The 13,267-nt window shown below is 46.4% G+C and overlaps 1 protein-coding gene across 4 annotated transcripts in view; it reads left to right on the forward strand.

Annotated features, from left to right (window-relative positions):
• The window catches only part of SDK1 (sidekick cell adhesion molecule 1), a 412,484-nt gene extending 403,250 nt beyond the window's left edge, over window positions 1–9,234 (forward strand). For all 4 annotated transcript variants that reach the window (XM_055805382.1, XM_055805383.1, XM_005228982.4 and 1 more), the window contains one exon: window positions 2,985–9,234. In XM_055805382.1, the coding sequence (XP_055661357.1) occupies window positions 2,985–3,257 (273 nt within the window). In that variant the 3' untranslated portion in view covers window positions 3,258–9,234. The remainder of the gene's footprint in view (window positions 1–2,984) is intronic.
• The last annotated feature ends 4,033 nt before the right edge of the window (window positions 9,235–13,267 follow it).

Consider the following 13,267-nt stretch of genomic DNA (forward strand, 5'->3'; position numbering starts at 1 on the left):
ATATGCATTTCATGAAAGTTGCTTCTGAAAGACCCTGGCCTTATTTACAACAAATTAGTGTTGTTTTTCAGCTGGTATAATGGACTAATTGGTAGACAGATTATCAGCAGGTGCTACTGTTTTAAATTCCCTTGTTGTGTTCATGGCAAGTCCAAGTGACACTATTTCAAGTGGCAGCAGCCCATCCAATAATGCTTCTGGTATTTCTCCTCTTTATTATGTTGACTTCTGGCAATCTCGAAAGAACTTGGCTTAGGTACAGTAATTATATTAGTTTTGTGGGTGAGGATTTTTCTGCTAGGGATGGTCAGAAATCAAGTGGCTCCATCAGTGTTACAATACCCATCAAATCATGTGTCAGTCTTCTGGTTACAGCTTCTTCTCAGCATTTCTGCTTTGAGCTTCCAGCCTTTCAGTTGTCTTTATGTTGCTGTGTGTCTGTGGGAACATCAGGTATACCAGTAAGGAGCCACTAGAAGGTTGTGAAGTTTTTTCTCCATATGCTTATGACACCTCAACTCAGCTGTGATCCATCTTTCCAGCAGGGAATTGTTTCTTTGGGGGGTGGCTAAGCGTGTCCGAGTCAGTAAGAGTGATGGTGGATTGGGGAAGGAGTCAGAAGATGTGGGAAAGGCAGTGGCAGTGTTGTGCCTTTGATGAAGGGAATATATCCCTGACAGTTAGAGGAGTTCACACCTTCAGGTCCTGCTTCTGGTGAGTAATCCATAACCACTTGCATCTGCTCAGAATGCAGAGACTTTTATTCTGGATGCCCACATCATCCCCCAGCTTCCCAGGGACTTGTTACCTTAACGTTAGACTATGGAGCTGCAGCATAATCTTCGGAGATGTGGGTTTAGGCAAAGTGCAACAATTTATTTCTTGGTAAGAATGAAGGAGACCAGGATTTGAGGTTCTTTTGGTCTGCAGGTGAAGTTGGTTGTGTCTGCAGCCAAGGACCAGCCTGCTGGAGCTGTTGCTGCCGTACCTGGCCATGCTGCCATATCTGCAGTCAGCAGAGGCACTCTGGCTGGAGCCCCTTGCAAAAACAGAGGGGGTGGCACTGGCAGGATGCTCCCCACATGGTGCCAAGGCTCTGGAGCTGCTTTCGGCACCCACTGGCTGTCAAGCAGCCCAAATCTGGGGATATTCCAGGCTTGCCGCAAAAACCACCTGTTCAGGCAGGTCTTCGGGGGGGAGTTGGGGGTTGGGTTCCCGAGGCTGGCAGCTGCTGCAAAAGAGAGTTTTTCTAGGAGATAGGCTTGCTGAGTTCCTTCTGGAGTAATTATTAAATGCTGGTAGGGTTTTGTTGTAATAGCAATTACATGTCAAGGCACCTGATGCTTTGCCTTCTTAAAATAACCAAACAGTACGTAATTCCAAAAGAGCCAAAGCATAGGGTAACAGCGGAAGGAAAATTCTGCAAAGCTGTAAAGAGCTGCTTTGCTCAGACTTTTGAAAAACTCTGAGAAAAATTTCTCAGCTCTGTCCATCACCCTCTGTGCTGGAAAATGGGCACGAAATAGCATCGAAGCAGCTATCTAAGCAAAGAAGTGGGATGATGGATGCTGTGCCCTTTTCAAACGATGGTTTGCAAGGCATTTGAGGATTGTTCTTCAGAGACCATTAAAAAGGAGCTTTAGAGGAGGGAGAGACTGGTTGTGTGGCAGGCAGGATCAAGAAAGATGTGTGTTTGCTGTGTGGTGTCATAGATCAGAACGATACCAACCTTTTGAAACTAATTGCGGCAACTAACAGTTACGAGCTGCACTTACCCGTCTCTCTCTTGTATGTCTTAGGCAGCTACTACTTTGATATTTAATTGCCTTTAGAACGGGCTATGCAGATTATTGGGGGGGGGGGGAGGGGGGAGAGGAATTTTGCATGCTTGAAGCAGAGATTTTGAGAGAAGCCATGAGACATGGAAATAACTGGGTAGATGTTTGTGCGCTGTATGGGATGTGGCTGTTATTGGTGGGAACATTAGTGAGAACAGAAGGAAAATGTGTGCTGAGGTACTGCGGCCAAGGCTGTGCCGTGGTCTCTGTACTCGGAGGAGATGTACGAGCCCTCTGTGATTCCACCAGCTGTATTGCAGCAGCAGTGCTTCAGAGAAGGGGCAGATGCACAAACCTGATCTGGTTACATCTCAATAAAGCTCCCGCTCGATGTTGATATGAGCTTTGAAGCCATCCAGCCACCATGCATAAATGTTTCAGGGGTATGAACCACTCTGAACACGTGGCTGTGCCTGAGCCATCCCGAGAAAGCCACCCCCTGCCTGGCTGTTCTCCTTTTCCAGATTTCACATTCTCCTTCTTCTGTCACCGCTGGTTGCGTGTCTTGTTGTACCACCAGTAACCAGCTGGAACATACAGATAGAGCTGTTTGCCTGGAAAAAAAAAAAAAAAAACCCACCACGTGATTTTGCTTAATTTCTTTTCAGTGATATAACTTTTTTTCAATACGTCACAAGGTTTGGAAGCCAAATCCAGAACGGTGTGCCGGTAGCCTGGTGTGACCAGCACAAACAAGCACGTCTGGCTAACTGGGGTGCGTTTGCACGGAAGGCATTCTGTCTGCCCTTGCATCAGAAAATAGCGATTCTCAAGTTTAATTGCAATCTTTTTGATTACTTGATTGAAAGCTGCTGGGTTCCCTATGACATCTCTATATTTCCCTGCATCTTGTGTCAAGGAGGAACTCCTGGCTCCCGCTGCAGTGTTCTGCAGTGAATTAGAAGGGATTTCTCTGCATCTCTTTATCACCAGCATCCATCAGGGGACTCTCACTCTAGCAGCAAAACCAAATACAGCCCAGCACGTATTGCACTTGGACAACAACCCGTCCTACCCTAAAATTACAGCTTTTGTCAGCTGGTGATGTTCAACTTATCTAATTTCTTCTAGAGTGGAACAGGCTAGATCATAGAGGCTAATGGCTGAATATTTTATTTTATTTTTTTTTCTCTCCTGATGCTCCAGGCCACTGACTCGGATTATGAAGACGAGTTGCCAAAGCACTCCTTTGTGAACCATTACATGAGCGACCCTACGTACTACAACTCATGGAAGCGGCAGCAGAAAGGCGTGAAGCACCCAGCATCCTACAGATACGAGGAGTGTGCCGCCAGCGAGGCAGAACCCTATTTCCAGACTGTCATCACGACACAGAGCTCAGGAGGGGTGTACACCCCAACGGGACAGCCCGCGCCCGGCTCTCGGACTCCAGTGACAGGGTTCTCCTCCTTTGTTTGAGCCGGGGCTGGAGGATACAGCCGAGCCACCGGCGGCACGCAGGGGGACCCGGCACAGTGACTGTGTGTGCGTGACCGGGGCGCTGAACTGTGGGTAACTTCTCTATCAGGGTAGAAACAGATGGGAACACGGATGAGGCTGGGTGGGTTGTTGTTTGGGGTTTTTTTTCTGAAGACAATCAACTCTAAAAAAGATGGAGCTGAACTAGCTGAAACTTTTGTTTTAGGGAAAAAAAAAAAAAAAGAATTCTGAAAAGTGATGATTTTAACCACTTGTGAATAGTAGGGGTTTTTTAACCGCTTTTTGTAACACTGCTTCAGGAAGCAGCTCCCATGCCCTTCTCTTCCCTCTTTCTTTCTCTCCCCTCCTTCTGTCCCCCTGTTCCCAAACAAGGAGGTGAATTCCCTAGATGCAATGAGTGACTCTGTGATGTGATTTGAAGAGAAAACATAAAACCTCCCAGGGTCCTTTTTCTTCCTTTTTCTCTGCACTTTTTTTTTTCTTTTTTAATTTTTCCCTGTCATCAAGGCCAAGTAGGAAAACATAGAAAAGGGATAATTTTTTACACGAAAAGCAGACACCTCCTCTCTCCTTTTCTCATTGCTGCTCCCCACATTAGGAGCACTGGCTGATCAAGTGTAGGCTCAGATGTGTCACTGTCTGCTCTAGGCTCACTACTGGTGTATTTATACTGAATTACTGACCTGCTTTTCTTTTTTGTTCAAATGGGACCTGCTGAATTCTTTAAATATTCCAACTCCAGGGCCTTTGGAAGAGGAGATGGCTCAAAAGAGCACTGTAGGCAGTGGTGAGTGGAGCAAGTGGGAAGAATTCAGACGCAAGGTCAGTTTATTTTTGGTGTGGCTCTAATCCTCCCTGGTGGACTGCATGTGCCATTTGAAGGGGTCATTTTTTAAAAGTCAAAGGACTCAACCCAGCAAGCTAGAGGGATCTTTCAATTAAGATTGCAGTGACAAGCTAGAGAGTCTCCTAATTGATGAGGTTTTTGATCATTAAAGTTATTGTGCCCTGTCAATAGAAGTTGAACATCCTTTCTTGCCCAGACTCTGCAGTGCTGCTTACTGGTCTGTAAAAAAGCACACAGTAGCTGGATTTGATTTTATTTTTTTAGTACAAAGACATGTCACGCAGACTGGGTGAGTTTTGGTGTCCACAGGTGCCTTTTATTGATTCTTCAGCTTCATATCTGGGAGAAGTAACAAAGTGTCTCCAAATAAAGCTAACCAGGTTTTTCAAGCATTAGGGTCATGAATTACCTTGTGCACGTTTACAGTCTGCTTTGTGCACTTGGAGCTACAGCCTTTGGAAAGAAGAGAGGGGATTTTTAGTTTATTTTCCATCCTTTTGTATAGCTCCCTTTTTGTTTCCTTCTTTTCTATCCTTTTCCGGAGTCTGTCATGTTTAGCAGCAAGTTGTTTACTAGCAAGGAAGGTGTCAGGGGGTTAAAGAATCCAAGTTTAGCCCTTGGACCTAGCAACAGTCCTGGATCCAGACTTTTTACCGCAAGAGTTTGAAAGGTGAACTGAGAAGCAGACAAGTTCTTGCCACTCCAGCATCTGGCATTTCCTCCCAGGTGGATGAAGGTCAGCCAGGAAAACTGGTGTCCTGCTGCTTGCTAACCTCCCATCAGGGCAGGTGTGAGCACTGTTACTGTTGTGAATTGTCCCTGTCCTCTCTGGAGTGATGTGGGACAGCTGTGGCACGGGGGCAGGGCGGGTGTCAAGGCAGGCTGTTGAAACCCACCTGGTGCTGATGATGGTGGCTGCCTGTTCCTGTCCATGGGGGCTGGTTAGAAGTAGCCTGGTGGCATCTCAACTGAGCAGTTGAGGTCCAAGGGCAAACTCAGCCTTGCTGTCACCTGTCAGTGCCTCTTGGACAGGGCAAATTATCTCCGAACTGCCGTCACTCTTTGGCACTGCCTCAGAGCACTGCTGCTCCTGGTGCGTACAGATTCTGGATAGCTTTGGCGCTGGATTGCTGTTCCTCTCCAAAGGCTCCAGAAAGAAAAAGTTCAAAACCAAAAAAACTCTAGTGGGTGTGTTTAAGGGCTTTTGAGTTTGGGGTAACGATCCACAGCTCATTAGATGGCAAGGGATACGCAAAGACACAGGCTTGAGCCAAACCCCTGTGAGCCATCCCCCTCTCAGCACCTGGATCGGATGTATGTGGGATGGAGAAGGGGCTCCAAAGAGGATGAGCTGGAGCTTACTGTGAAGAGGAATGCAAAGCAAACAAAAAACCCACTGCCTTCTGTGCACTTTGACTGTTCTCTTAAGCCATATGGACTTTGCTTTAATTACTGAACTGCCAAAATTTGTTTGCAGTCTGATTTTTTTCGTTTCTTAGACAAAATTATCTACGTGACTTTCTGACTTGTTTTCTTTCTCCTTTGTTATTTCCTGCATCAGATTACGTATTTTAAACACCTTGTTTTATATACGTGTGACATAGCAATGCAGTTGCTGATGGGATTTTAATGGCGCTTACCCAACAGGTATGAGAGGTAGTGCTACAGGAGGAGCTTTTCAGGGACCACTAAGGACTTAGGGATGTAGATTGGTAGAAAGTAGATCGAACACCGAAGAGTTTGCTCCCAAGGAAAGCATAGTGCGAGCAGCTCCGTTATCTGCTGAATATTGCCGGATCTGAATTGATGTAAGGTGCAGTCGCTCCCTGGGGCTGATCTGATACCACACTGAGCAAAAAAGCAAGAAAACCATGGGGAATAAAGGAAATGGACTTCGTGGCCACTGCTCCACTGAAGGACAACACGGGGAGCAGCACAATCTGTATGAAGCAAGGAGAAGAGACTATTCCTTTTTTTTTCAGAACCACCTTCAACTAAAAAGCCTGAGCTTGCTGAGGACCTGCCAAGTTGGCTGTATGGCCCTTTTCTTCTGACTGTCACTGAAATAACAGGTTAGGTGTGATTCCTTTAGGACCTGTTGATCCAAACAAAGGTATTTCTCTTCCATTCCAGTCCACACTATTGTCACTCCCAGTTATGTTTTGTTTAGGTGCTGGCTTTTCTTAAACGTGGGTTGCTTTAACTTAGGCAATCACAGAGTGTGGATGTGCACTGCCCTGCTCACCCCTAAGATGAGCATAAGATTTGTGTTCTGCTGCCCAGGATATGTATAGCTACATGCATGATGCCTGTGCCTTCTTGTTAACATGCTGTACTTGTAAAATATGAATAATGGGTAGATTTTATTTACCTCAGATATCAGGTAAATTGTTCTATCTGGAAGGAAACACTCCATCAGTTAGCAAGAAAGCTCTATTTCATAGCTGTAATCTTTGAGAATCGCAGCCTTGAAATACGACTCTTAAATGTTAGTTGTCATGTTACAATAACTTCACCCATCAAATCCACTTCTGTTTCCATCATCCTCTTTAGAACAGTCTTGAAAAATGAAGACTTATATTTAAAATGCCTTCTTAGGATATTTTATTTGTATTTATTTATTTACTTTCCCATGTTTCTCAGGTCTCTTGGTGGCTGTTACTGAAAAATAAAAACAGCGTCATGAAATGACCAAGGGAGACATTTCAGGGAATGGTTTAATAGGAGCTCGTTTTTCACGCAATAGCCATGGAAATGTCCAATTGCCTGCAGGAAAAAAGTGCCCAAGTCTTCACCCACCCACCCCCCAGGGCTGAGATGTCAGAAGCCACCACTCTCAAAAATGCTCCCAGTACTCCCAATGGGACCAAACATCTGGTCGTCCCTATCATAAATCACGTGCAAGAGTGCACATAAGTGAAGGAGCTGTAGTGTTGCAGCCCACTCTAAGTGGAGCATTTTACCCCCCAAAAAGGCCATACCACATATGGTGTGTCCCCCACCACCACCCGCACCCTTGGGTGCGCTGTTTTCCATTCAATCTTTTAATGCCCCGATGATGGTGCAGGACCAGTGCTGCACGGGTGCAAGCAGCAGCGGTGAGGAGGGACAGGAGAGGGCATTGTTCTACTTCCATCGGTGACAATCTCTTCTTCCCCACCCCGGGAGTCACCCCTGTGGAACCCCTTCATGGGGAGGGCAGAGAGAAGTGAAAGCACAAGAGCAAAGGCTTTCATCAGCATTTACTAAAGGAATCACACTGCAGGCAGTGGTACCACTTTTGGAAGCAGTTGGTATTACTAGAGAGAAGAAAAAAAAAACGTACAGAAACAGAAACTAATCCATTACCCAAAAGGATTTTTTTTTTCCTCATATTTTGAGTGTTAAAGCCGGTGATGCTTTGCAGATGGGCCAAGATCTCATTTTTCCGGCTTATACTCTGCCAGAATCTGCTGTAGCAATTGTTTAGAATAAATATCCAAGTCTGTCTTGACATGGGGATACATTTATTATCCTTGTCATTGCTTCCCTCAAGAACTCCATTGGGTCATCCAAAGATTATCCAATCTGCTCTCCAAAAAGGGAGGAGAGAGATCTGTTTATACATACAGAGCGCTGGTGTCTTCTCCTTGCTCTTTTCAGATGAGCAGGGCAACTTGTTTCAGAAAAACCCTTTTAGAAAAGGAATTTATCAGGAAACTGAAAACACAACATACCCACAAGAAAGAAAACCTTTGGCAGGGCCACTAGACATCTTGAAGACCTAGAGACCCGTGATGTGGAAGGCTGGATATGATCCCAAGACCTCCTATCTTTAGTGATCTCCTTTATCCATAGCAGCCAGAAGGGCACAGGCAATGAAGGGTTGTGTTTGGAGAGGAAAAGCCATTGCAGAGCAGTTGCTGGATGGGCAGGTTGTAATGCAAACACTTTCATTCAACCTGGAGTTCCTGCTAGTTCCATCACACATCTTAGGTTGTTTCTATAGGTTTTTGCCAGCAGGTGTGGAGCCCCTACACCATCGTGGCATTACCAGAGGTCACGTGGGAGGAGGTGTGCTGCGGTGGTATTTACACAAAGCCACCAGCATGACAATGTGGTTGTACAGTATCCATTGAAACCTGACAGAAAGCCACCCTTGAACTAGAAGCACATCACCCCAAGCCTGAGCACATTGGGCTGGGTGTGGGCTTTCAATGGCTCCACCTGACAAGTCCCTGCAGTTCTTTGTATTTGTGTTTTCCTTTGCTTCTCCCCCACATCTCCACCCCCAACCCTCCCAGACAAATAAAGCTGGCTTGCACTTTGTGAAGGTGTAAAGTTTGCCACCCCCGGTAGTAGAGAGCCACAACCGATAAGCACACGTGTGACACGTGGGAAAGGTGAGGTATGTTTGAACAAGGAGTGAGGTACCACTGCGGCTTGGCTTCCAGGCTCTGACTCTGAGTTTTGTCTTCTCAAAGCTCCCACCTGCCCATCTTAAACGGCCTTGGAGCCTCCAGACTTGGCAGGAAATTCATGATTTTGATGCTGTTTGATCACTGTGCACTTTCTTGGGGCTTGAATTGCTGGATATAGAGACTGGAACGATGCAGAGCTTGATATCAAAGTGTTTTCCCATTTATCTCTGATACTCTAGATCTTGGAAGGAGACCTTTCTGCTACCGCGGAACGGTGGTGTTCTGCTGGTGGGGCACCTGGGAAGTGCCACCAGCGCTCCCCCACCGATGCCATCGTGCTCCCGGGCAGTGCTGGGACCTGTCACGGTGCAGTGGGAGCTCTTGAGTAGCAGAAAGGTGCAAAAACACGGCATTATGGTGAGTTTGTAGCCGGTCAATTTGCCACTCTTGGGATGGAGTCCATCCTCTGGTTTGGTATCTGCTGTCAGTTTAGGAGTAGGACCACCTTACACAGCTGTGTTTGAGTTACCCTTCGGTGTACTATGGTTATTGGATCATTGCTTTTGATTGAGTGTCTCCTTGGGGAGTTGCCCTGGATTTTTGTTCCACACCTCTTGTTGGCCTCACCTTCACCACACCACTATTTTATATGAGAAAGTTACTTCTTCTTTTGCAAACTTGCTTCTAATTAAAAGAACCCTTTTTGAAATGTGTGTGTCCTCGGTACATTTATTTTGGGGAGGGGAAAAAAAAATCTTTTCCAGCCTTTTCTGTTATGTTTGGCTTGAAGAAGTTTCTGGATGTCTTGCCAGCATGCTCACGAGTTAACAGCTCAGGACAGTGAAAATGTAACCCAGGCTGAAATTCCTCACTGTTAGTTCTGGACTGTAAAATCTTATAACTCCTGCTGCTTTTCAGCTCAACTGACACTCTCAAATAGTTTCCACCCAAAATTTGACCAGCCCCTAAATATTGCATTATTCTGCAGTGATAAACTTCCTCCAGATCCTTAATACAGGAGAGTCAAAACCCATTCAGAAATGGAAACCTGGAAGCCTGTGGGGCCAACATTTTGTATGCCTCCATCCTCCTGCAAATAATATTTCTCCCCCCCCCGCAGCATTGTAGCGGCTGTTAATGGGTTACCACATCCCATAATGGGTTCCCTCATCCCACAGATGTGCTGGGGCTGGGGAGGCTGGACCCGATCCCAGCTGGTGGCAGTCAGGGCAGCTCTGTTATTCCAGGGTGGTGGCTGGTGCTTTTCACCGTCTGAGCATCTGGCCCGGAGAAGTAAACTAAACACAGTCGGGTCGGCTACAGCTCTGGTGGGAGAAATGAGGGCGAGAAATCAATGTTTTCCAAGTGGGAGAGGGAGGAGATTAAAAAAAAAAAAAAAAAGTCAAACTGCTAAGGAAAGAACTCATATTCTCCTACTTCTGAAAGGGGTATTATAAATAATGCAGTGTTGTATAAATACAGGCAGCCCTCTGCGGCTGGTAGCTTGTAATAACCCAGAGGTACCAATGTACCCATTTTGAAGATGAAAATCCTCACACCACAGCATTTCATGAATGAGACATTATTCTGCAAAATTGCCATAAGAAGCAGAAGTGCTTTTTTGAGGTCAGTCGGCTCCAAAGTGTATCGTCCTCCCACTTCCAGCCCTTACTCTTTGCAGGACCTGTTTCCTCCGCATATGTTTTTGTGGTTGGGATTGGAGTATGGACAGAAACACAGGAGTGGATGGGAAATGTGCCACGGCATTTGTAGCCTAAACAATACCAGCGAAAACGGATTGGCTTCCCACCCTGCCCCGAACAGCACAAGCAATGGTTTGACTGAATTGAGTAATCTGGGCTTTCATTACTGACCCTTTTCCTCCTTATTTGTCTTATTTGTTTCTTCTTCTTCCCTCTGTGTTTTTGCTGCAGGGTTATTTATTTTTCTCCTTGCCCCTTTTATTTTCTTTTTTTTTCAAGCCTGCTTCTTCTTGTTGGGTTTTGTTTTTTTCTCTCCTCCTCTTGCCTCACCAATTATTTTCATTTCAAACCGGCATTTCCCACCAGATCAAAAGGAACTTTATCTGATCACATGTATTTGTTCATTTCTACTGTGCCCCAAGAAGAGGAGTCCTTTTGCTTTGCTGTCTTGTTTCCTTGGAAATGCGGGGCATGTGCTTCTAAACCACTGTGATGTGGCTGCTGACTTCCCAGGCCAGTAGAGACCTTCATTAAGTAGGCAACTGGCATATTCATCACCATTTGTTAATGAGTTAAGATAATCCTAAACCAGCTGAGTCTGGTGCGTGGAGCCATTCTGTGAGGTTTTACCAGGCAAATCTCTCAGCAGCACTGAAACCCGCGAAATCATTTGCAGAATCAGAGAATCTGCACCCGCCCGCGGGGAAGCGAGCGAGCACAAAGCGTCGGTGCGTGACAGCGACTGAGGGTGTCTCGGAGGAAGAAGGGACCAACGTCCGCAGCGTCATTCGAAGGTACTTCCCTGCATTGTGCAACTGCCAGGGGCTGTTGGGATAGGCGTTCTGGCAAAGCAGCAGTGCACACAGCCATGGGCTCCTTCCTCACCCTGAGCCCTGGCAGTCTGAGCTCACGCGGATGCTTGCACTTTGTGTGCTCCAAACGCTGCTGCAAATAAGGCTAAAAGGCAAGGCCGGGGAAAAAAGCGTGTGTAATATAGCCTGGGGCCTTGTGCCAAGAGTGATAAAATGCCTTACAAACACAGGTGACCTTGCCACAGCCCTGTCAAATTGGGCAAGATTAATATCCTTTGGTAGGGGGAAACTGAGGCACAGACTGGCTTTGCCTGTGGGACCAAGCTGCAGTCTGTGTGGCTGGTATCCCTGTGCCCAAGTGGCTTCAATTCCAAATGTCCTCAGTGCAGGGCAAAGAAAACACTGTTTTCTTACAAAACATCAGGATGAGTTATTTTTGGATCTCGATAAATTGTCTGTTTTCCAGCGCTATCATTCTTACCCTACCAGGGGAACATGACTGACCTAATTAGAGTCTAATTCCGACAGCACAAGACTCAACTTGTAAATACAAACTTTAAAAAAAAAAAAATTTGGGTTATTTTTTATGTGTGTACAAGAGGATCTGACTAGAATAAACACCCCAGAGGTGGGGGGCAAGGAAGGAGCGGGGCAATTAGAGTCATCAGAGAAGATGAACTATGGAAAATTTGGGATGAAGCAGGGCAGATTTCCAGACTGATTTATGAGACTATGACTTAATCTGCCAGGAGACTGTATCCTCTGGGATTAAACCTCATGTAACTTGATGGAAATTAGGAAATGTTTTACCCCCCACCATGGAAAGGGCTGGCAGAGGAAGGATTCAGCATTTCAATCCTCCATCCAGCAAAAACCATCCAGGGTGATCGATGAGGACACTTCCACTGATCTGTAGCTGTCTCCACATCACAGAAGAAATCAAAGAAGCGAGAAGAAGATAGTTATTTTTAATGAAACCTGTTTCGTGAAACAAGCAAGGACTAATCCAACCGGCCAAATGCCTCACTTTAGTTGCTGTAAAAAAATCCTCCCGGTGAGGTTGAGTGAGAAGCCTCCAGCCCTACCTGCTTGGATTCTTGGGAGGGACTGTGCCCAGGCATGCTTGGGATGGTTTGCATCAGCACCCGCTGACAGGGAGCCCGTGACGCTGTATGAATCACAACCCAAACAGCCCCTGGTCCGTACGTGGGGTGTGCCCGGAAAAAACGACCAGAGCCCAGATGCCAGGGACAGGAGCAATGGGCCAAACTGCCGTTGGGCAGTGATGCCGCTCTGACCGAGCAGAGATCCCGACTCTAAATAGCACCCGCCGGGCTCTATTTAACATGTGTCTTTGTGAGATAGGGTGGGCTTAGAAGTAGGGGGATTATGGTAGAAAGGGCTGTACATCATGTGTTTAAAGCTGATGTCTTCAGGGCCATGTCATTATTTTGGTTTTTCTTCTGGCTTGACTTCTGATTTGGATGAGGCTCAGCAGAAATTGAGGTCATTGCAAATATTGCAGTGCCACTTCACTTGCTGGAAAGTGCTGGCTGCTTCATCAAGTGAGCCTGAGCTACCAGCTGGGAGGTCTGAAAAGACAGTTCTTCTCTGGTACAATGCGAGACAGGCAAAGGAGAGGCTGTCCTTGAAGGAGCTGGTGTCCGAGTGTGCACAGCACTGCTCCCTCCGTGCTTTCTGTAATTGGCTTTATGCTGTAACACTGGCTGTAGCTTATAATTTTCCATCCTTGCTCAGAAATTATAAAAGAGTGAAAGGGAGATGGGTTTCAGCTGCCGACGCTTCAGCAGCATTCAGCAGCGGTGCTGGATGAAAGGAGCAATGTGGTGGTTTTGCTCTGCAAAGGTCTCAGAAATACCCAGGCATGAAGCACTGCGTGGTTTCGGGCTCGGTGAGCAGGCAGGCAGGAACCAGTGCCAGCCCTCGGTCATTCCCTGGCTGCTGGAGCTCTTTGAGGAAGTCGTACATCTGGTGCTTTCCCATTTAGTCCTTTCAAGAGGCTCATTTGAGAGCAAGGTTTGTAATGAAGAGCCAGAAATAAACAGCTCGTGATCCCATTTGTGGGACGAGAGGAACATAAGAAGAGAACTGTTCAAGATGGGACAATTGGTGAATAAAAGCCTGGTTTTAACCGGGCTGACATTTTGCTATGTCTATTAGAAGACCGTTGTGTGTTACAACATGACTTTTTCCATAGCGTGTGAAG

This window comes from Falco peregrinus, chromosome 5 (assembly GCF_023634155.1).
Source record: "Falco peregrinus isolate bFalPer1 chromosome 5, bFalPer1.pri, whole genome shotgun sequence".
Lineage (NCBI taxonomy): Eukaryota > Metazoa > Chordata > Aves > Falconiformes > Falconidae > Falco > Falco peregrinus.